The sequence below is a fragment of the Plecotus auritus genome, assembly GCF_963455305.1.
Source record: "Plecotus auritus genome assembly, chromosome: 13".
NCBI classification, from domain to species: domain Eukaryota; kingdom Metazoa; phylum Chordata; class Mammalia; order Chiroptera; family Vespertilionidae; genus Plecotus; species Plecotus auritus.
In genome coordinates this window covers 12,015,658-12,037,088 of record NC_137779.1, presented here as the reverse complement: position 1 = coordinate 12,037,088, position 21,431 = coordinate 12,015,658, and the positions used below count along the sequence as shown (strand labels likewise).

Genomic DNA, 21,431 nt, shown 5'->3' with positions numbered 1-21,431 from the left:
TCCCCTAGCTGGTAGGGAAGTGGAGTAGAAGCCCTGTAAAGACAAGGCCATTACAGATTTGCCTTTATAATCCACCAAGGAGATAATTCACACCTGAATTATTACAATAGACTGATTTATTTTTTAGTCCCTGCTTGTATCACCTAACAGACACATTAATGTGTTTGTTACATGAGATAATGTATACAAGGAGCTTACCATGGTGCCTGGTATATATAAGCACTCAATAAATGGTAGTTGTAATCATTATTGTTGTTGGTAGTGAGCTTATCATAGGAACAAGAATTTAGGGTTGAAGGACGGAGCACATTTAGGCAAAGTTGAGAAGAACATGGACATCAGTCATACTTTCTGCTCCTCTAGTGCTGAGCAGGAAAGACATCAAGATCTGGGCGTGTGTGGGGCCAGGGCTGGGGCCCTGCTGATATTTCCTGGCCTTATCTCGCCTCTGCTCTGTTTGAATTGTGGACACAGCACCCACTAGCAGCCAAGGAGGTTAGGATGGTGGGAGCCAGTGTAGTCACATCAGGCAGTTGGACTTACCCTGCTCTGAGATTTTCTTTAAGAGCCTGGGTTGGATGTTTTAAATGAGGAATTCAAGTTCAGCCCCCCACCAGGAATATCGGTTGCTGTGGTGCAGGGAGGGGCTGTGTCCCAGATATAAGAACATAGTGTCAGATACATAATAATCCAAAACTGAATGGTGTCAACTCAAGCCCCAATTCTGATAGTCCAGTAACAGTGTGAAAATCACATCTTTGTCTTCAGGATAGATGAGAAAAACTAAGAACAACTGTGAGCACTCTGCCACACCAGTTTCTTCTTTCCTGCCAAGTGAGGTTCTGTCCACCTGGCTGCACCACCTGGTTGGTGTTTGTCTACTTTTTACTAGCCCTATTGTTGTAGATACAGATATCGTCCCAATCACTTGGTTTGAGGGTTGTGATCGATTATAATTTCTTTATTGGTAACTGATTATTTTTAAATGATGATAAACCAAAAATCTTCATGTTTTTTTCTTCTTTCACTTTGATAAACTGTTAGAAACTGTTTCTGTTTCTCTCTCCCATGACACCTTATTCCTCATCTGGCTCAAAATTCCATGGGGCTTTTGCACCCTAACCTGGGGTGGGAGTGGGGGACACCTTTAAGTTTGTGTACCCACTACTCTGGCACGGAATTGATTTCAGCACCTTGGAGAGCACCACAAATCCTATTCCCATGTCACTATTTTTTTAATCCCTAACTTTATACTTAGACCTCTTCCCTTCTAGTCTCATGATTTTCCAAAGAGATTAAACATTTCTCAAAGAAAAAAATAGAAATTCCCTCCCTGATTTCTCCCAAAGGCTCCATAGGCAGAGTCACTTATCCTGGGTTTGGGGTGGGCTTTTCAGCCTCTGATGGGTATGAGGTTTATGGTGCTATGGTGAACTGCTACTGAGCAGATTTACCGACTCTCAGACATGATATAAGACAATTACCATGCATTTCGTCTCTTAGAGGGAAAAGGATTTGCAGCGGGTTAATAGTACTTTTATTTCATTATCTAATGGTAAAAGTGTTTCATTGTGTGTGCAAGATGAATGCGTATTAGATTTGACAAATGGGGTCTTTCAACACGGTGCCGGGCCTCATCATAAGAGTTCACCCTAGAAATACACTCGCATCTGCGTGTGTGTTTTTAATAAATCTGATTGCAGAAATTTATTGCATCACCGGATTTAGGAAATTATAGGGCTTGATTGCTGCAGAAATAATCGGGTGATACAGAAATGCTCCTCGAGTTATGGTCCAGGGGAAAAAACCCATCTTGGAATGGTACAAGAAAGCAGCAGACCACATAAACAGAGTGTTTCTTGAATTATGCAAATGAAATCCATGACAGCTCGTGGTGAATTGTACACCCCTTGTGAAACTGCCACTATTAAAGTGAAGAAAGCTACAGAGGGGTGATCAAATATACATGCACGACCAGCAGACATTATCTGTTACGTGTGTTAGCTGGAGCATCCACCACTCCATCTTTCACTCCCTTTTTCCCCCTCGATGGTATGTCTTGTAAAAACCTGGTCTGCTGCCTTCATTGCACATAAGCAAGGCTCCTTCTAATCCATTTCTTTTGAATCCAGGAGTCTTCGATGAAATATTTCTTACACTTGAAGTGAACCTTAAATGACTTACTGCAGAATACACAAAAGGTCAGCTTGCTTCTTATTGGCACCTTCATTTTTCCAAAATCTACTGAAATTAAAAAGCCATCTATATCTTAAAAGGAGTATTTATGAACCCTTAAGTGTAAGTTAGTCATAGTTGGAACAGTTCCCACTTCTGATATATGAAAGCTGTCGACAGCACTTTCTTACACTATAATATGCCCATACAATATGCCGCACTTTACTATTTTGACATGGTTTGGAGATGTTTTCTACAGTTACTGACAAGCTTATGCCATCACTCGTTTGGAAATTTAAGAGGTGGGGCAGAGGGATGAGGGAGAGATGGGGAAAAAAAAAACTTTATAGGAAATTATTGATCTGGCCCAACTTCCGACCAGCAAAGAAAAGCTGTCCTGGATTTTTTTTTTATTGCATCCTCAGTTTTGTAAAGTATTCATTTGTGCCAGGAGTCAATATCCTGTCTTTTCTCAACTTTATAAGTTAAGAAAACTTGTTCATAATGCTGTTTTGTATGATAATTAAAAAGAAAAAGGAGGGGAAAAATCTTTTTCTTTTCTCTCTCTCTTTTTTTTATTGTTCCAGAAGGAGCTTAATTCCGTCGCTTCTGAGCTGTCTGCACGGCAGGAGGAGAGTGAACATTCTCATAAACATTTAATTGAACTCCGCCGGGAATTTAAGAAAAATGTACCTGAGGTACAGTATATTTGCTGTTATAGAATTAACTCAGTAGGAATGCATATTTTTCTTTGTTCAAACTATATTTTGAAAACTGTAGACATAAGTGACTAACAAGAAAAGAAGCTAATTAGCCCCAAAGAAAAATTACAGCCTTTCGGGGTTTCTCGATATAGTGGTGCTCAGTGCTGCTGTCTAAAGTAAGGGCAGGACGCTTCACTGAAGTCATTGTTTTTGAGGGCTCTATAAAACATCCATTTTCTCTCCACATTCATATCTAAGTCAAATGCTTGGCCTTGATGGCAAAAGCAATTTGTCTAGAGTTCTTGATTTTATTACTTTTCCATTGGCGTTTAAGAGATGACAGCTACAGCCACCCCCTCCTATCCTTCCCTCCATCTCTGAAACGGCCTCCCACCGCCCATATACGTGCCTCATTTTCCCCCTCCACTCCTCCCTTACAGCTCCAGCCACCAGCTTTGTCTTTCCCAGCTGCCATGAGGGTGGTCCAGATAATGACCCGCCCCAAGCAATGTAAGGGCCCCCTAGGAGAAGAGACTAGAAAGGACTTGCTTCCATTCTTTACAGGGGCAAATGTGTGAATTCCTTTCCCTCTTCTATTAGGTCCCCTGTTGCTTCTCAATTTTTTTTTTTTTAATGATAAAGTAAACACAAATAGGAAAAACAAAGCCTTATGACTCTATATAATGTTGGTAGTTGTGTGGCACCTCAGAGCCATTATGGGAAAGAGACCCCGACCACCCCCAAACCCAATTGTGCTTCTCTGGTCAATGGAGGTTAGTTGAGCTGTCTCTCCAAGCCTGCTCAGATGGCCTGGATCTTGGCGGAGGATGGAGCAGGATCCAGCATTCTGGAGGTATCAGACCTGGAGATGTTAATTATGCTCTACCTGTTGGAAACATCCAAGGGTCCTGTTGCCACCTGGGCAGAAGGGTCAGTCTCTTAGCTGTGAGATCCTCCTCACACAAGTCATGAATATCTTTGGTTCTTTAAGGCAAGAAAGGGAGGGGAGAAAAATGGCGGCGGAATAGACAGATGTGTTCCGAGCCTTGTCTCGGAGCAGAAAGTAAGGCAAGAAAGGGAAGTAGGATCTAGCTAGAACTTGACCATGGAGCAAGTTGGGAAGGAATCTTAGGTGTGAGAGCTGAAGGAAGGTGCACTTAGAGACGGGCCAGGAACTTCAGATCTGTTTCCCATGTCGTGGCTTCAGAAAGGCCAAATCAGATCCTTGGCATAGGTATTCTTCTGCCCATCTCTTTCTTTCTTGGTTTGAATCCAGGAGCTAACTATGGTAATACTGAGCTACTCTCCCTTCCTTCTTAGAACAAAGAATATCTTGGTCTTTAAGCTTATTTTTTTTCTGCCTTAGAATAAGTCCCATAAGCCTTGCCTCTGGCTCTCCAGTCTCTGGGAAGCAGAGACCAAAGGGCCCCAGATCTTCACAGCCTTCCACCTCATCCCCCTTCCTCAGGCCCAGGTGAGAAGGGAAATCCAGGCCAGGTTTTAAGACTCAAGTTTGGCTTACATAATTTTAAGACTGCATAGTTATGCAATTATGTAATTAGGAGGAATAAGTTTCCATTTCTATTATAGTCATGCCTCTGAAAATTTTCATTTTTGGAACTAGTCTCTCCTGATGGGGAGAGTCATGCCAAGGTTTTATTTAAGAACATCATCTGGCTGGTGCCCAGCTCAAGTCCCGCTGGTGCCTTTGCTCATTTCCCCTAAGGGTTAAGCAGGCAGGACATTGGCCCAAAGTCCTGCCAGCCGCCTTCCCGTGGAGCCTCAGGCTGGAATCCCCTAAACTCACTTGAGTGTGGGGTTGTGAAAAGAGTCTCTTTGGGGAATCTGTTGACCTGATCAGATTCCAGCTGCACCACTCAATCCTGCAGGCCGTTGAGGGAGCCAGCCCACTTGGGGCCTCAGTCTCCCTTTTTATAAATTCAGGGGACTGGAAAGTTGGTTCCTCCAGTCCCCTTCAGGCACTGGCATTTCCTGAACCTGAACCGGAATTTTCCTGCCCAACTGTTTTATTGGTTTATAAGGTCTTTTACATTTTACAGTAAGGTTCCAATGTTTAGCATATAAGGAAATTTTAACCAAAAACCTGGATTTCCAGCATCTTTGAGATTAGATCTGGCCACACGGAGGCTTCATGCCCACGTGACAGTCACCACACAGAGCTGAGCAGCTGCCACCGCCTTAGACTTGCATTCCCTCCAGAGGTTTGTCATGGGACTACCCAGCCTGCCTTCCTCGTGTACACTTCCCCCCAGCCTCTCAGGATGCTTCAGTTCACAGCCTTTGACCTACATTTCCTTCTCCATTGCACAGCCCATGTGCCTGTGGTTTCTTGTGACCCCCTCTGCCCAGGTTCAGTGCACTCCCTATGTTCCTTCTGCATATCACCAACATACAGCTGTGTATCAGCAGCTCTGAAAAGCCCTAGGGGACACGTCCGTCAGTGAGGAGGGGCACCCAGGACCCAGAAGTGGGATTTTTTTTTCCAGGGCAGAAGCAATACAACCTTATCCTTTACCTGAATATAGGAATTCTTCTGCCCATCTCTTTCTTTCCTTCTTCTCTCTGCTGCCCCTTCCCTCCCTATGCTCTCAAGCAACCCCAATTCCTCTTTCCATCTGGGTTTCTTGTGGGCCATGGCTGACAGCGGTCAGGTGAGTCATTAGTGGGTCTCAGAGGAAACTGGAGCATTTAGGGTTGGGATCTTGGGACACTTGGTTTTAAAAGCCTCTCTCTTGCATGCTGGGGAGAACTCATGGGAGTCCACCAGGGAAGCCTATGGGGCTAGAGAACCTCAAGGTTACTTGTGAAAAGCAGGAAATTAGGGTCCAGAAAGAAGGCTCCCTTCTGAAGACAGCCTAGTGCCATAGAGGTCATCAGACCTTTATAGAGCCCTTCCTGTGAGCTGGACACTGTGAACGGTGACCCAACCAAACCGCCAGAAACTGCACATTCTGGTGAGGAAGGAGAGACAAATACAGAGCAATGTTGCTAAAATGCTGGGTAGGGAAACAGAGATGGTGACCTGAACACCTGAAGGACGGAAGCTTTTCATGAAGGAACTTTGGTGACATGACCCTGGGTGTGGAGAATTGGGGTCACCTGTCCAGTCCCCACTCCAAAGAATATTCCATGATGGACCCCCAGTCACACGGGTACTTTGCATTAAAGACTATTCCATGATCAAATCCATTTGGGAAATGCTATTTCCTCTGTCCCTCTTCTAGAAATTCCCAATGTGCATTATATTAAAGGCTCCAAAGATTCCTGCAGGGAAGAAACTTTATCTTGGACTTGATGTGTCCCCGTGTATGTGTGTGTGTGTGTGTGTGTGTGTGTGTGTGTGTGTGTGTAGGTGTGTGTAGGTGTATATATGAGGAACCCTTACAAAATTCCATTGAGTGCAGGTGCTGAGGTAGGGGACAACAGTGAGCTGCATTCAGGGGCCATGGGATCCCACCTGGCACTGTGGTGAACTCTTCACTGATCTCTTTTTCAGGAAATCAGAGAGATGGTGGCTCCTGTATTAAAAAGCTTCCAAGCTGAGGTAAGACCCCAGGCCCATGGCATATCCCAAACCCAGTTCCCTCCCCTGTCCCACCTGGAGTTGCCAGAGGAGGCCAGCAGCCTCTGGAAGTTTTGGAAGAACTTCTCTACCCCATTCCCTCTAGATCAGTCAATGGTGTTGTGATAAGAGTGGGATCTCTGTTGAGTTTGATGGGATTCCAGTGTCAACCCCAAGAAATCTCTCTCTTCCTAGACGTTGCCCAGCCTTACACAGGCTCTGCTACATGTAATATCCATGACCTTGAACAAACCACCTCACCTTCCAGGGTGGTTTCTCAATTTTTGGAGATTTGTACTCACCTTTGCCCTCCCCTGGCATTCTGCTCTGCTTTGATTCTGTAAGGCATTCTTGCAGATAAGTCCAAATACTTACCAGCCTGTCCTGAAATCCTCTCTACCATCCCACCCTCTGAGTATTAAACCAGCATTGTTCACATTCTTTCCTGCCTACCCATCAGGACCTAGTTCCTTTGGCAGCAGCTGCGCGTCCTCAGCCAGTTCCTCTTGCCTTCCTGGAGCCCTGGGATAGGGCTGGACCTCCCCCATTTCTCCTCTTAGCTTGACTTTGTGACCAGGATTCTGAAAATGTCCACTTGTCTGGCTGGCCCATGAGTTAGACTAGGAAAATAATGGAATTACACCGAGACAGGGGAGTGGAAGGGGAGGCCATTTCTCACATGTTCCATCTTCTCAGGCTCTTTTCGGTCTTCCCGGGATTCAAGCAGGACCCTGGAGGGATTGGCCCTACTCCAACCCGCCCTCAGAGATGCGTGCGTGCGTGCGTGTGTGTGTGTGTGTGTGTGTGTGTGTGTGTGTGTGTGGTTATTGTTGTTGTCATTTTTTAATATATTTTTTATTGATTTCAGAGAGGAAGAGAGAGGGGGAAAGAGATAGAAACATAAATGATGAGAGAGAATCATTGATTGGCTGCCTCCTGCATGCCCCACACTGGGGATTGAGCCCACAGCCCAGGCATATGCCCTTGACTGGAATCAAACCTGGGACCTTTAAATCCCCAGACCAATGCTTTATCCACTGAGCCAAGCCAGCTAGGGCCAGAGATGCGTGTTAAGTCTGTCATCCGCCAAGTGCCACATTACTTTAAATTTGTCTCTTTGGACCTGCGTAAGCTCATAAGGCAATATTAAAGTAAACAATAACTGGATTTACACAAATGTCTCTGATTTCCATATTTTTCATCCCTTCATTTTATTACTGAGTTGATTGATGTGCTTATTTATTTATAGGGCTATTCAGTATTGATTCATTTGGTTGTGAGGTGCCTGAGCTGGAAGGGGGAAAAAAACAACAACAACAAAAATAGAAGGACTAATAATGTTGGGAATGTGTTGTCATGGCTTTGTGTTTTTTAAGAAAGAGGTCCCCATCTGCCAACTCCTGGTTCCATGAGGGGCACTCAGCACACAAGCCTCTCAGGCAGCTGATCCCTCTGCTCAGCCTGAAGACAGGCATTGAGCTTTGTGTATAGAGCATCACTTTTTCGGCTGATCCATTGCTTGGGTTGGAGCTTCTCCGAGCCACTTAGAGCCTCAGTTTCCCTGTTTTGGGTATAAAGATACGATAGATTTTTTCATGTTGTTTTGAGAATGACTGAGATATAATGCAGGGAAAGGTTTTAATGTAATGGCTACCACATAGAGAGCTGCTAGGGAGTGAGGAGCACAGACTCGAGTTAACTTGGGTTTGAATCCTGCCTCTGCCAGTTACTTGCTGTTTGATTTATGCAACTTACTTGATCTCTCTGCGCCTCTGTTTCAAAATCTGTAAAATTAGGTAATAATTATACCTACTTCATAGGGTTGTGATTGAGGAAGAACAAAGTTAATACCCATGGAGTGCTTTGAACATTTCCTTGAGTAGTAGAAGTCTTGGTTGTTTTGTTATTCCTATTATCAGTGACCTCCATTATGGGTTTATTTAACTTTTACTATACCAGGGCTGGAATCTGCCTCTTTCTTAGGTGCTCGAGGCTTTTTACACAAAAGAGGGAACCTTTCTGTCTCGGTAGGAAATAGGCATGACTTATGTCATCTTTTCAATAGGAGAAAGAGTTAAACAGGTTTAGTTTGTGATCCAGAGAAGATTCAAGTGCAGGGTGATGGGAAGCACATGCCAATAGGACTTAGATAGGACTGGCTTGACTCTCAGCCCTGCTGTTTACACAAACTGTGTGGCCTGGGGGAAGTTTCTTAACCTCTCTGGGCTACAGCTTTCCTTCTTTGGCAAATGTGGCTAACAGTAAGGATTTAAAGAACTAAGTAAAAGCGGTTGACAGGTGTCTGGCACACAGTTGATACTCAATAAGTGTTGGGGGAGACAAAGTCTTAGTGGGGTCAAAAGGAGGGGCAAAACTGAATAGACACTTTTGTAATAGCTAGGGGTTTTCAAAGAAATTCATTAATTTTCTTAAGATGGCTTTGCATTGTCCCTTTAATGTACCCAAAAGACTACGTTTGTCTGGAGTTCTATTCCCGAAACCCCTGCTTTCCTCATGATTTATTGACTAATCCATTGGGGCAGCCATGTCCCTCCCCAGGCCTCAGGAGAGACTAGCAAAGAAAGGTGTTAATGAAAAGCATCTTCTTCATCCAGAACAAACTATCCACACACACAAGCCGTTCATAATCCAAATTTGATTTTCATTTTAATTTTTTAATGAGGGTTCATCCTTTATGCCTTTTCCCTCTCACCAGGCTCTGGGCTCAGAGCAGAGGATTCCCAAGTGGGCATTAATCACCTCCCAGGAATATTCCCCAAGGCAAACACCTTCCCTAGTCACATAAACTAGCCCATCCCATAAAACGCCAGGGCTGAAAATCATACCGTCATTCCTTCTTCCCCAGCGCCGGCCTCTTGTTGAAATATAACATGTTCAAGTTCATCCCTTAATTTCACTCTACCGGCCATGGTGTTTACAGAATCTGGGTATCCTCTTTATCTTTTCATCCTATATATGTGAGTGCGGGTCTTTTCTTTTCTTTTTTTTTTTTTTTCCTTCTAATCTGTGTGTGTGTGCTGGTGGGAGGGAGGCGGAGAGGAAGTGAATTTGCCCTGCTGTGAATCAAGGAAGCTTTTCCTTTCCGCCTTGATTGCTTAAAGGCCAGCCGTGATTCCCCCTGCTCAGGAAACAAAGACAGCCAGAGAAGGTGGCTTAATGGAGACAGCTTGAAATGGCCAAAGTTTGAATATCCTTGCTTGCAGAGAAAAGAGCAAGACGAAAGCCCCGCTAATTACAAAAGTTGCTTTATGAAAGATAATTCAAAGCAATAATTTAGCAAACATAATCAAGTCGCACAGATGGGGTTGTTGATGGATGGATTGCAACACGCAATTAGCAGTTCTCGCAGTTACATATCATTAACCCTCCGAGCACAAAAATTATTTTCTCATTATTAGTTGAAAAGGTAAAATTAAGCTGACTAGACAGTAAAGGAACAAACTACAATTAATTACCTTCATTTATTACAGTCATTATTTTAAACTTATTTTTACTTGGAGAGAGAGATGAAAACATCTAAATTAAAAGTTTTGTTATGCTAAACCAGAGGTGAAACTTTTCTAAGCAGTGTGTGCGATGGCCCAGCCAGGAACATGGCAGGGCCGCTGCTAGGAGATTTTCTTCCGCTTTCTTCTTTTGGTACCATGAAGGCAGCGTGGTTTTCATAATAGCAGACCCTTTGGGTTGAGTTGGAACAGACACATTCACCTGGGCCTGATTGAAATAGCAGTTTGGGAACCAAGGGGCCTGACAGGGCCTCTGACCCCAGGGGAGGCAGGAGAGCATGGTGGTCAGACACCAGTGTCTGAGTCCCATCCTAACAATGCTTGAGGATCTGAGAGGAATTAATCTGGCAAAGAGACAGTGAGTACAAGGAGAGATTCCAGGCAGGGAGTGGGGAAGCTCTCCCTGACTACCCCCAAAGTCCTGGTCAGGCTTGGATGCGTGCGCCCCCCCCTGCCCCCCATGGCATTAGTCATCTTTATGCATCTGTCTTAAGGTGAGGGGCCTTGGGGCCACTTTAAGTGCACTCTGGCTGTAACTCTGAATGAGGTGGGAACCACTGGAGACTTTAGAATAGAGGAGGGATGAGGAACACTGACTCAGATTGTAACAGAATCCTTCTGGTTGCTAATCAGATGGCATGGGGGGAAGAGGGAATCTGACTTTCGAAGATGACTGAGACGAGACTATACCCCTCACACCTCCCACTTAAACCTCCACTCCCCCACCCAAGCTTCTCTCTGTTCACTGCCCACATCCAATATCCAGAGCCTGAAGTCATCAACTCCTTCCCCGACCATCTTTCCTAGCCCCAGACACTGAGGACTCCCTGCTTTTCCCTCCCAGGCAATTGTGGTTGAAAAAGGGAGTCCTAACCTAGAACAAGATCCCCAAAGGGTCAGTTTGTGTCCGTGCAATCGAGCTGCCTGAGAAGGGCATGGAAGGCATCCTCACAGCCCAGATTACCTGAGACGGGCATGTCCCTCCCTACCTGGTCCCTGAGTACCCCACCTAGCCATGCATGCTCCTAATTTGGTCCCTATGTCTCCTCCTGTTCTGCATCTGCCTGCAGGATTCCTGCCTGCCCTTCCTTTTGAGCTGCAATTTAATTACAGGGCCCTTTTTTTTTTTTTTTTTTTTTTTTTTGCCTTTTTAACATTATTTGCTTTTGATGTCATAATTCTCTCGCTCCCCAAACTACCTTTTCTCTGGTGCTCCCAGCACTGGCATGACCATTCCTTTGTAATGGCCGCAAGGCCACACTAGACGTTAGACATGTGCAGTCCTGGCAGCCTGCAAGGGGGGAGCAGTGGCCTCACTGACCAACAGGACCCACTTGGGAAGATGAGCAGTGGGGGTAAATATGGGGTCTGAAGCCAGTTTGGCACAAGCTTGCATCCTAGCTCATCCACTTCCCAGTTGTGTGACCCTGGGCAAGACCCTCTGGGTCTCAGTTTCCTTGGCTTCCCCCCACTCTTTTTTTCTTTTCTTTTTTTTAAGTTTAATTGACATGCAACATTATATTAGTTTCAGGTATACAACAGAATGACTCAATATTTATATATATTTCAAGATGATCACCACAGTAAGCCTAGTTAACATCCTTGTCAACTAGAAAAACAAACAAACAAATAAAAACCATCCTTGTCAACTTCTGAATGGAGATGTTAATAGTATCCACCTCGTAGGGTTGGTGTGAGACTTAAATGAGTCAATATGGAAAAACCCCAAGAACAGAGCCCAGCGTGTAGTGAGCACTCCTTGAACTTTAGGCGGCATTCCTAGCAGGCTAGCTGAGACTTGCCTCATCACATTGATTTCCTCCCAGAAGCCCCATGAGGAGGCTTCTGCTCTCATCCATTCCTCAGGTGAGGTAACTGAGGCTCACCACCCTGCACATGGTGGTGAGTGCTAACCCAGCTGGGTCCCCAGCCAGCCATATTTATGGAGCATTTAGCCATGCCTCTTATGCATCACCACCTCTCAGCAACTTGGTGAGGGAGGTGCTGCTGGTATCTTACAGGTGAGAAACCAGGGCTTAGAGAGGTAAAGTCACTTGCCTAAGCTCCTACAGCTCTTCAGCAGAGGAGATATTGGAGGAACCTCCACTGGGAGGGCTGATTAGAGCCCCTTGAGGGATCTGGGGGGTGCAGGAGGAGCCAAGGATGTAGATTCTAGATTGAGAGGCCTAAATTGGACACTTGCAGGTGGTAAGGACTGGGGAGGACCTCATTGCTCAGCCAGGCCCATGCTTTTCAGATGTGTCTTTGCTGAGCTTTATCAGGCAGAATCTTCCAGAGAAGCCGAATGCATACAGAGAGCTTGGATTCGAACCCCAGGTCTGCGCACCCAGCTCAGGCCTCGGCATTTATAGTAAATGCTCAGTAAATAGGGTTTTGTTTGCAGCTTAAGTCATATGCAGTGAGAAGGACTTCTGTTCCTCCTTACTGCCTCAGGCTAACCCATGTGCACACACACCCCTTACACATCTTTTTTGATAACTTAATGTTGATATTACAGGTCTCCTTGGCTCCCATAACTGAGGCTTGCCCCTCTGGCTTTACCTTGCCCAGCTTGGGGTAAAACTTATAATGAGCTGAACATCCTTCTGAATTTAATATTAAGAACCCACCAAAGCGTCATTGAACCTGTCATGCCATATTACAACCAAATTAAGAAGCAGCAGCAGTCCTCTTTCATTCAGTATCATATGCCTTATAAAGTAAATTATTAATGCTTTTCCCTCAGTTAAGCAGTTATTTGCAGTTGTTCCGGGTATTTCTCATTAGAAATAACATCATCTAAAGAACGATATTGATTGATTTTTTTAATCTTGGAATCATGGACGTGAAGCACATATTTATATGACATTCCCTTTAACTAGAATTCTCATGCTTTATTTTTATATTATTGATCTTTTTGACACGAATTGCTTTTTGGCCTTGTGCGAACGTTGTAAGCTTTCTGCCTGCAGAGGAATGGGCTGAGCTGGGAAGAGTGATCGTTCCAGCAGCGTGGTGGTAACATTCCTGCACATTTAACAACAATTAGTCTATGCTGACGCCATGGTCGGCTTTCGTGTATGAAAATTTACAAGCCTTTTAATGGACTGCATTATGGAAGGCCATGCGGGGCCAGTCGGTGGGGAGATGAGGCTGCAGGGAGCACATCCATCTCGTGCCACTGTTGGCCAAGCGTCTTTTATCACTTATGTCTGTCTGGGAGGGAGAAAGGGGGACAAAAGCTAGTGCCGCAGCCATGCCTGTATCGTGGGACATGTGGCCATTCACACAGTCACTCATGCATTCATTCATTTATAGATGTTTATTGAGCACCTACTCTGTGCCAGGCATGGTGCCAGGTGGCAGGGCTAAGGTGATAAACATTATTAATGTGTATGAGACATAGTTGAGCACCTGCTGTGTGCCAGGAACTATGCTAAGCATTAAATGTAAGAGGTTGAACACAATCACTCACTCATCGGGCACCTGTGGTAGAGTGGAAGTGGCATAATAAGCCTTGAGTCACACAGACCTTGGTTCATATCCCAGCTCTGTCCTTTGCCAGGGTTTTCAGGAAGCCCGGTTTCCCTGGATGTAGAATGGGGATGGTAACAATCCCTATTCACTGCAAGGATTCACACAGGTAAAGAGCTTGATGTTGTGTAAGCCTCCCAGAGATAGGGCTGTAGGATCATGATTATTTAGCATTGTGGTCCCTTCCCTTCCAACCAGCTCCCCTAGAACACACATGCATACCCCTGCCTCCCTTCTCAGTTCCACTGAGACCTTCACTCTACAGCAGACATTTATTTGGCAACTGCTGTATACCAGGACGAGTGTCAGTCTCCAGGTATGTATGAAGTTATCCCATGGTTTTTTTAAGTATGGGTGTGCTGAATGCTGTCAAGGCAAATGCAGTTGCACCCAGAAAGACCCTACTCTTGCCTTCCCTTTGAGCTAGATCAGAGGCAGAAGGCTAGACTTTGTGACCCCCTTTGGTCATTGTCAGGGTGGGGAGCCTGAAGTGCCATCCCCAAATTTAGGTACTGGAGACGGAGCCTTCTTGGATGTGGGTGTCCTCTGTGAGGTATGCCCTAAAAAAAGCCTCCGTCATTCAGTATCACAGTCAAACCCTCCCCATGTCCTGAGCGGCAGGGGTAAGGCCCAGAGAGGGTGAGAAATCCACCGAGGGTCACATGGCCAGGAGAAGGAAGGGCCCAGATGCTGTTCAGGCTCATGTAATCCCCAGCCCCAGATCAGGCAGCTGGTGAAGGAGCTGGATTTGGAACCTTGGAAAGCCAGGTCCAAGGCCCACCACACTCCCTAGCCGTGTGACCTTAGGCAAGTCACTTCACCTCCATCCTCAGTCTCCTGCCTGAAAAATGGGTTCTTATAACACCTACCTTGTTTATCCCAGGGTCATGGGTGTGGGGAGCCCATGCTGAAAGGAATTTGCAAACTAAAGTGGGACTCAAAGGTAAGTTCAAAAATGTGGTTCATGGGCCAGCAATATCTACAACTCAGTTTAGTAGAAATGCAAATTTGTCCCCCTACCCTCACTCCCCAAATCTCCTGAATTAGATCTGCAGTTTAACAAGGTCCCCAGCGATTGGGTGATTTGTGTTCACCTTAAGGTTTGAGACACTACCTTAGACAAGCCTGCTGGCTTTCAGCCCTGACTGCCCAGTGGAACTCCTGAGAGCTTTTAAAAAATACTGAGGCTTGGTCCTACCCCAGGGTGTCTGTCATTCATATATACACTGAGTGGACAGATTATTATGATCTCTAACGCATAATAATCTGGCCACTCATGTATGTGGAGTGCTCAGCTCTAATATTTAGGCCCGGTGCATGAATTCATGCATGGGTGGGGTCCGGCCAGCCTGGCCAGGGGGAGGGGACATGGACGGTTGGCCGGCCTGCCTGCTGGTCAAACTCCTGGTCAAGGGGACAATTTGCATATTAGCCTTTTATTATATAGGATATACACTGAGGAGCCAGAGGAAAATATGGTGGATCTCATGGGAGGTTCTCAAAGACCAGACCTAGAAATAGCCACATTCTGCCCACATTCCCTTGGCCAGAACTCAATTACAAGGCCATGTCCAGTTTCAAGGGAGGCTGGGTATATAGCCTAACATTGTGTGCCTAAGAGGGGAATAACAACTAGAGTTATTCGAGTTCATAACCCTGTCTGCTGCACTGTGGACTCCCTGATGGATGCAGCACCTACCTCATTACCTATTAGGGACAGAGCTGAAAAACAGACCCTTTTCCACAGTAGGATGAGTACAATTAGGGCAGGTGAACAGGAGATGGAATTCAAGGGGCCTGCCAAGTCCAAGATGCAGCAAAACAAGAGCAAGGGAGGATTTTAACAATTTAGCAGATGTTCTAAAGCTCCTACTGTGTGCTGGACTGGCTAAGAGAAAATACTAGTTCTATCCGAAAAGGAGGCTAAGCCACCCATTGGAAACCCACACCCACTGTTTACTAAGGAAAAAAAGCAAATGTGAAATAGGAGCAAAATGTCCTGGGTATGGCAAGATCAGGGAAGACTCCCTGGTGGAGTTGAAATCCCAGCTCAGATTAGGAAGACTTGGGCAGGATGGAGCATGGAGAGTGGGGTGTGGTGATAAGAGTACAGGCCTTGGTGTCAGGCACACCTGGGTTTGAGCTCCAGTTTGATCAGTAGCTGCTGGGGACCTTGGGCATGTCACTTCCCCTCTTTCTGAGCCTCAGTTTCCTTATCAATAAAATGGTACCTAGTGTACAGGTTTTTCATGAGGATTAAATGAGATGGTCATGTATGTGGAGTGCTCAGCCCAATGCATAGCACATAGAAAGCTTAAAATGAAGCATAATTACTCTTCAATAGCTGTTTTGTGAGTGATGCCAATAAACCTATCTGGAGCTACGATATGTGGGAGTTTGGAGAGAGGACAAGGCCAGGAAACACAGTTGGGCAGGACAGAGGGCCCTTGAATGCCAAGTTAAGTCTGCACTTTGTCTGTGGATGGAGGAGGTGCCTCAAGTCTTTTTTTTATAAATGAGGACAGTATGACCAAAAGCTTGTTCTAGAAAGAGCCCTCTGGAGCTATGTCGGTGGAAAGGGGGTTGACTCAGGAGTTGGGATTTGGAGCACTTGAGGTATGCAGCAATAATGTTGTCCTGGCCTGAGGAGTGACAGAGAAGGAGCGCTTTGTAGACCATTATGTTCCCAGGTCGCTCAGGGTGCCTGAGACGCAATAGGTGCTGAATAAATATTTATTAAATGAATGTTGACATAGTAATCTTGGCAAACATTGCTATGGCTCTTGCTGTGCTCCAGGCAGCATTCTAAGTACTTTATAGGTATCAGCTCATTAATCCCCATGACCACCCTGTAAGGTAAATATTGTTATTATCAACATTACAAATGAGAAGAATGAAGCACAGAGAGGTTAGGTAATTTGCCCTAGGTCACACAGCTACTATTATGGCAGAGACAAGATTTACATAAACCCAGGCAGTCTGGCTCCAGATTCCTTGCCCTTAACCATTATTTACTAAGTGCCCTATATTGCATATGAATATGACAGGAATCCCACCACTTCCAGAAAGGTGGCTTTATTTACAGGTGCAGATGCTCAAGCACAGAAATGCTCAGACACTGAACAAGGTCACAGCCAGTTAGTGGTAGAACACCTCTTCATTCCAGGCTTTCATGCTTACTACTACACCCTGTGTCCACGGGGAAAGGACACTTAGACAATTTAACCAGTCAGTTACAATATTTTTCTCTTGCAAAGTTTAAAAGAAAAAAAGTTGGCTTGCTAAGGTATAATCATGGCTCAGAGGCCAACCTGACATTAGTTATTAATTAGGCCATTATGCATTCCACAGTGATAATTGCTTTGCTGCAAAGTCACCAAGCATGAAACGGACCCAGCACAGAAATGCAATCTATCAATCTGAGAAGTCGCAGCCCAGTTGTGTTCTTTCACCTTGAATCAGGTGTATGCTATAGTGGGAAACAAAAAGAAATTAATGAAACATCGATAGTCAATAGCAAGCAAGGAGGAACCTTCCCAATCCCGCCCCAGAACTATCATGTGCCTGGGTGCAGGGATGGTGTTTAAGCAAAGTTTATCAGCAAAAATGGCCATTTCTCTTTGATCTAGCTGGTGGAAATTTGTTCATCTTTCCCTTTTTTTCCCTCATCTTGTTATTTAGGGGGAGAGGGAAAAAGCCATCTCTCTGCCATCTGTTTGCCTTGCCTGTTGCTTTTTGCAATGAGTGGGTGGAGGAATAGCAACTGCCTGGGCTTCCCAGGCTGTTAGGAGCAATGCAGCACCCCTGTGTGTTTTCTCTCCTACTAGGTTCTGTCTCTGGCCTTGGTGGGGGAAGGAAGGAGACCCCAACCCCACCATTAGCCTCCAAGTGTGAGGTGTCAGTTCCAAAGGCAGCTGGAGGTTCATAGTTATAAAAATCCTTGGGTGCAAGAAACAAAAATCCACCCAAGGTAGCAAACACAAGAATTTATTATAATACTAGAGACCTGGTGCACAAATTTGTGCACATTGAAAGGAAATTAATTAGAAGAAATATTTTAATATCGCTATTCACCCTTTCTCTATAATTGAAGTGTCAACCAAATTCACAATCAACAATGACAAATTGAAGCACACACATGCGATTGGCGCCAGCAAGAGCTTTATATGTATCGTGCATGTGCGAGTCAACTTAGCCTTTTATATGTCCTATATAATAAAAGCCTAATATGCTAAGTGTCCAGTCGTCCATTCAACGAATCAAAGCGTAATATGCTAATGATATGCTAAGGTCACTCAACCACTCGCTATGACATGCACTGACCACCAGGGGGCAGGCGCTCTGACCGGTAGGTTAGCTTGCTGCTGGGGTCCAGCAGATTCGGGACTCAGGGAGATGGGCTGGACACGCCCTGGAGCCCTCCCACGGCCCCTCCTCCTGGCCGGCCCCACCCCTGATTGGTCCCCAACACCCCAATTGGGGCGGGGCCAGCCAGCCAACCTCCTGCAGCCCCTCCCCCTGGTCGGCCTCACCCCCAATGGGCGCCCATTGGGGCGGGCTGGCCGGACCCCACCCGTGCATGAATTCATACCCCAAGCCTCTAGTATAGAATAAACTTGATTAATTAGAATAAACCAGCTTTCTGATTTAGCTAAACTTTTCCCAGTCCAGTGAAGCACCCCAACTTCTCTTTCAGGTAATTGTCAGCAACACAGCAATAAATATCAACACGAAGCAGATTATTATTGTAGATCACGCAGTAAGAACAAAGGGTAAAACATTCAACTGCAGCAGTGTTTGACTATATTCTGCACAGTGAGAAAACCTGAAGTCATTTTCAAAGTCCACCATTTCTTCTTTTCAGTTGGGCCAAGTTTTTAAACTTTCTAAATCTCCATTTTCCAGCTAATGAAAAGAAAAGAGGATTCCACCTAGTCTCCTATCTACCTACACCAGGACTTCTGTGAGGATCAAATGAGATGAGGCATGGGAAAATGCTTCACAAACATTTGGTTAAAGTGTGAAATGTTTGCACCTGGCTATAAAGCAAATCGTGTTCCTGGGCTGAAGAAACTGCAAGAAAGCTAATCATTGCTAGGGAGAAGAAGCTGGGCATTGCTACGTGACGTCATTACCCAGCGCCCATAGCAACCGTTGCTGGGCTGGGCTGGGCTGGGCTGTAGGTTGCATTTTGCACCATGGTGTCTCGGCAGTGTAGGCTGCGATTTGGTGGGCTGTCGCTCCAGGGTGGTGGCGGGGCCTGTGTCCCACTTGGAGGAAGCTGAGTGTTGCTTTGTGGGCATCAGGTCCGTGGTGCCAGTGTGCGTCACAGCAGCTCCTGCATTGAGCATCTGCCCCCTGGTGGTCAGTGTGCATTATAGCAACTGGTTGGACTGTCAGACACTTAGCATATTAGCCTTTTATATATAGATAGATTAGCATTTTTGGAACATCTATTGTAAGCCAGATGCACAGTTGTGTCATTTAATTGTCATAGCAGTTCTGTGAGGGCAGTTTTGGTATTTTCCCCATTTTACAGATGAAGAAACTGGGGCCCTTCAAGGTACGGTGACTTGCCCAGGGTTCTACAGCTAGTGGTGGAGCTGGGATTTGAATCCAAGCTCATGAGCACAGCACCCTTCTGAGACCTCATAAAAGGCCAAAGAAAGTGCAAGTGGGCTTCCCAGAGGATGGACAAAGAACCAGAACAGCCCAGAAGCAAGGAGGTCACTTTCCCTGCAAGAAGAGAAGTCCCCTCTCTAGGCCATCTTTTTCACTCATGGTAGATGGAAGGTGGCCCCCCATAACTGCTATCTCAACCCCCAGGTTTACCCCACAGTCACTGAAGCTAATAACCCTGTCACATCAAAATCAGCCTGTCTCAAATTCATACCCCTGGGATAACGAAGACATTGGCCTAGCTCAGTGGTCGGCAAACTCATTAGGCAACAGAGCCAAATATCAAGAGTACAACGATTGAAATTTCTTTTGAGAGCCAAATTTTTTAAACTTCAACTTCTTCTAACGCCACTTCTTCAAAATAGACTCGCCCAGGCCGTGGTATTTTGTGGAAGAGCCACACTCAAGGGGCCAAAGAGCCTCATGTGGCTCGCGAGCCGCAGTTTGTTGACCACTGGCCTAGCTCAAGACCAATGTCGGCCCCAGATGTAGTCAGCCATTGACAGGAAGATGTCCCAGTAAAACATCAGCCACTGTGGCCCGTCTCAGGGAGATCACAGACAAGCAACCTGGCCATCAGCCTCATCCAAATTCCTATCTTTTTGTCCATTCATTCTCCCCACAATCCCGCCTCTCCCTCTCATCTCACCCCTTCAATTGCCTACTTCACGTGCTGGAGTTATTGTTAGGTCCCTGCAGGTATTTGGGGGTTTTCTTCTAGAGGAGAAGAGTGCTTCTCAGCAAACAAAGATGGTAAACAGCCATCTACCTCAGGTTCTAGAAAGCCCTGAAGGTTTGTGGACCTCAACCAGTCCAATTGTCTATATTTTGCCCAGAACGGAGATAAAGAAATTCATACTGCTGAGAATGGGTTGCTTCCAGTTCTCACCCCTTGGAGCCAGGCTCTGATGCTATCTTATTACATTCTTCCTCATGATTTGCCTACACCAAGACCTTACATACCCACTAGGTTCTCTGTGGAAGGAGACTCAAAGCCATTGAGCCCTCCAGTGGTTGGGAGTTTATTTCCAATCCAAACAGGATGACGGCCAAGACTGGATGAAGACTTCCCACATTGGGTCAGCTCCTCCATGGCACTTCCAACCCATGTTCCAGTCTCTGGCCAGGCCTTTGAGGGGGCAGGTGGAGCAGTCTACTACTATTGTGGCTTTGGTCACCAGAGCTTGGAATGGCCAACTTCCCTGGACCACCCCTAGAGCAGTGGTCGGCAAACGGCGGCTCTGTTGACTAATGAGTTTGCTGACCACTGGGATAGGGGCTTAATCACAAGAAACAACAACAGCCTGTAATTATTGGAATCGAGAGTCTAGGTCAGTGGTTGGCAAACTCATTAGTCTACAGAGAGGCAAACAGCGGCTCGCGAGCCACATGTGGCTCGCGAACCGCAGTTTGCCGACCACTGCCTTAGAGTAAAGGGTTTCTGATGCCTTAGTAGACTCAGCTGCACAACTTCTTCGGGAGTTCTCAGGAACTAACTCCTTATAGTGTGAAGTAGGACAAATAGGATTTAGGTGTCTCTGTTCTAAATCTTCCTTTTTCAAGGTACAAGGTGGGGAGACCCTGACATTTTGAAAAGTAGTAAGGAGACCATGTTCCCTCATCTATACTTTATTTGCTTGATGGGGGCAGATATAATCATTCATCATTCTAACAAATATTTGTTGGGCTTCTACTGCATGCCAGATGCTATTGTAAGCAGTGAACAAATATTCTAGCGGGTATGACACATCAATAACAGTCTACTGTTTGTTGAGGACCTGCTCACTTCATCATAGACCCAGCTTAATTCATTCATTATCTCGTGTAGTCCTGGCTCGCTGTAGTTACTGCTGTCATCCCCATCTCACAGAGGAGGAAACTATGACTTCGAAAAGTTAGACGACTTTCCTAAGATCACAAGAGCCAAGGCAGTGGTGTTGCTGAATCCAGTGGTATCCTTCTAGATCAGGGATTAGCAAATTACCGCCCATGAGCCAAATCCAGCTGGCTGCCTGTTTTTGTAAATAAAGTTTTATTGGCATACAGCCATGCCTTTTCATTTACACTAGTGGCCCAGTGTGGAAGAAATATTTTAATATCGCTATTCGCCCTTTCTCTATATAGAAGTGTCAACCAAATTCACAATCAACAGTGACAGATCGAAACACAGGCGTGCAATTGGTGCCAGCGAGAGCTTTATATGTATCGCACATACATATACAGGAGTCA

The 21,431-nt window shown here is 45.6% G+C and overlaps 1 protein-coding gene across 4 annotated transcripts in view; it reads left to right on the top strand.

Annotated features, from left to right (window-relative positions):
* CUX2 (cut like homeobox 2) overlaps nt 1-21,431 on the top strand; it is a 214,263-nt gene that overhangs the window by 130,328 nt on the left and 62,504 nt on the right. For 3 of the 4 annotated variants that reach the window (XM_080650335.1, XM_080650334.1, XM_080650337.1), the window contains exons 2-3: nt 2,763-2,873; nt 6,397-6,444. In XM_080650335.1, coding sequence (XP_080506461.1) covers nt 2,763-2,873; nt 6,397-6,444 — 159 coding nt within the window. The remainder of the gene's footprint in view (nt 1-2,762; nt 2,874-6,396; nt 6,445-21,431) is intronic. The other variant, XM_080650336.1, reaches the window with a different exon arrangement.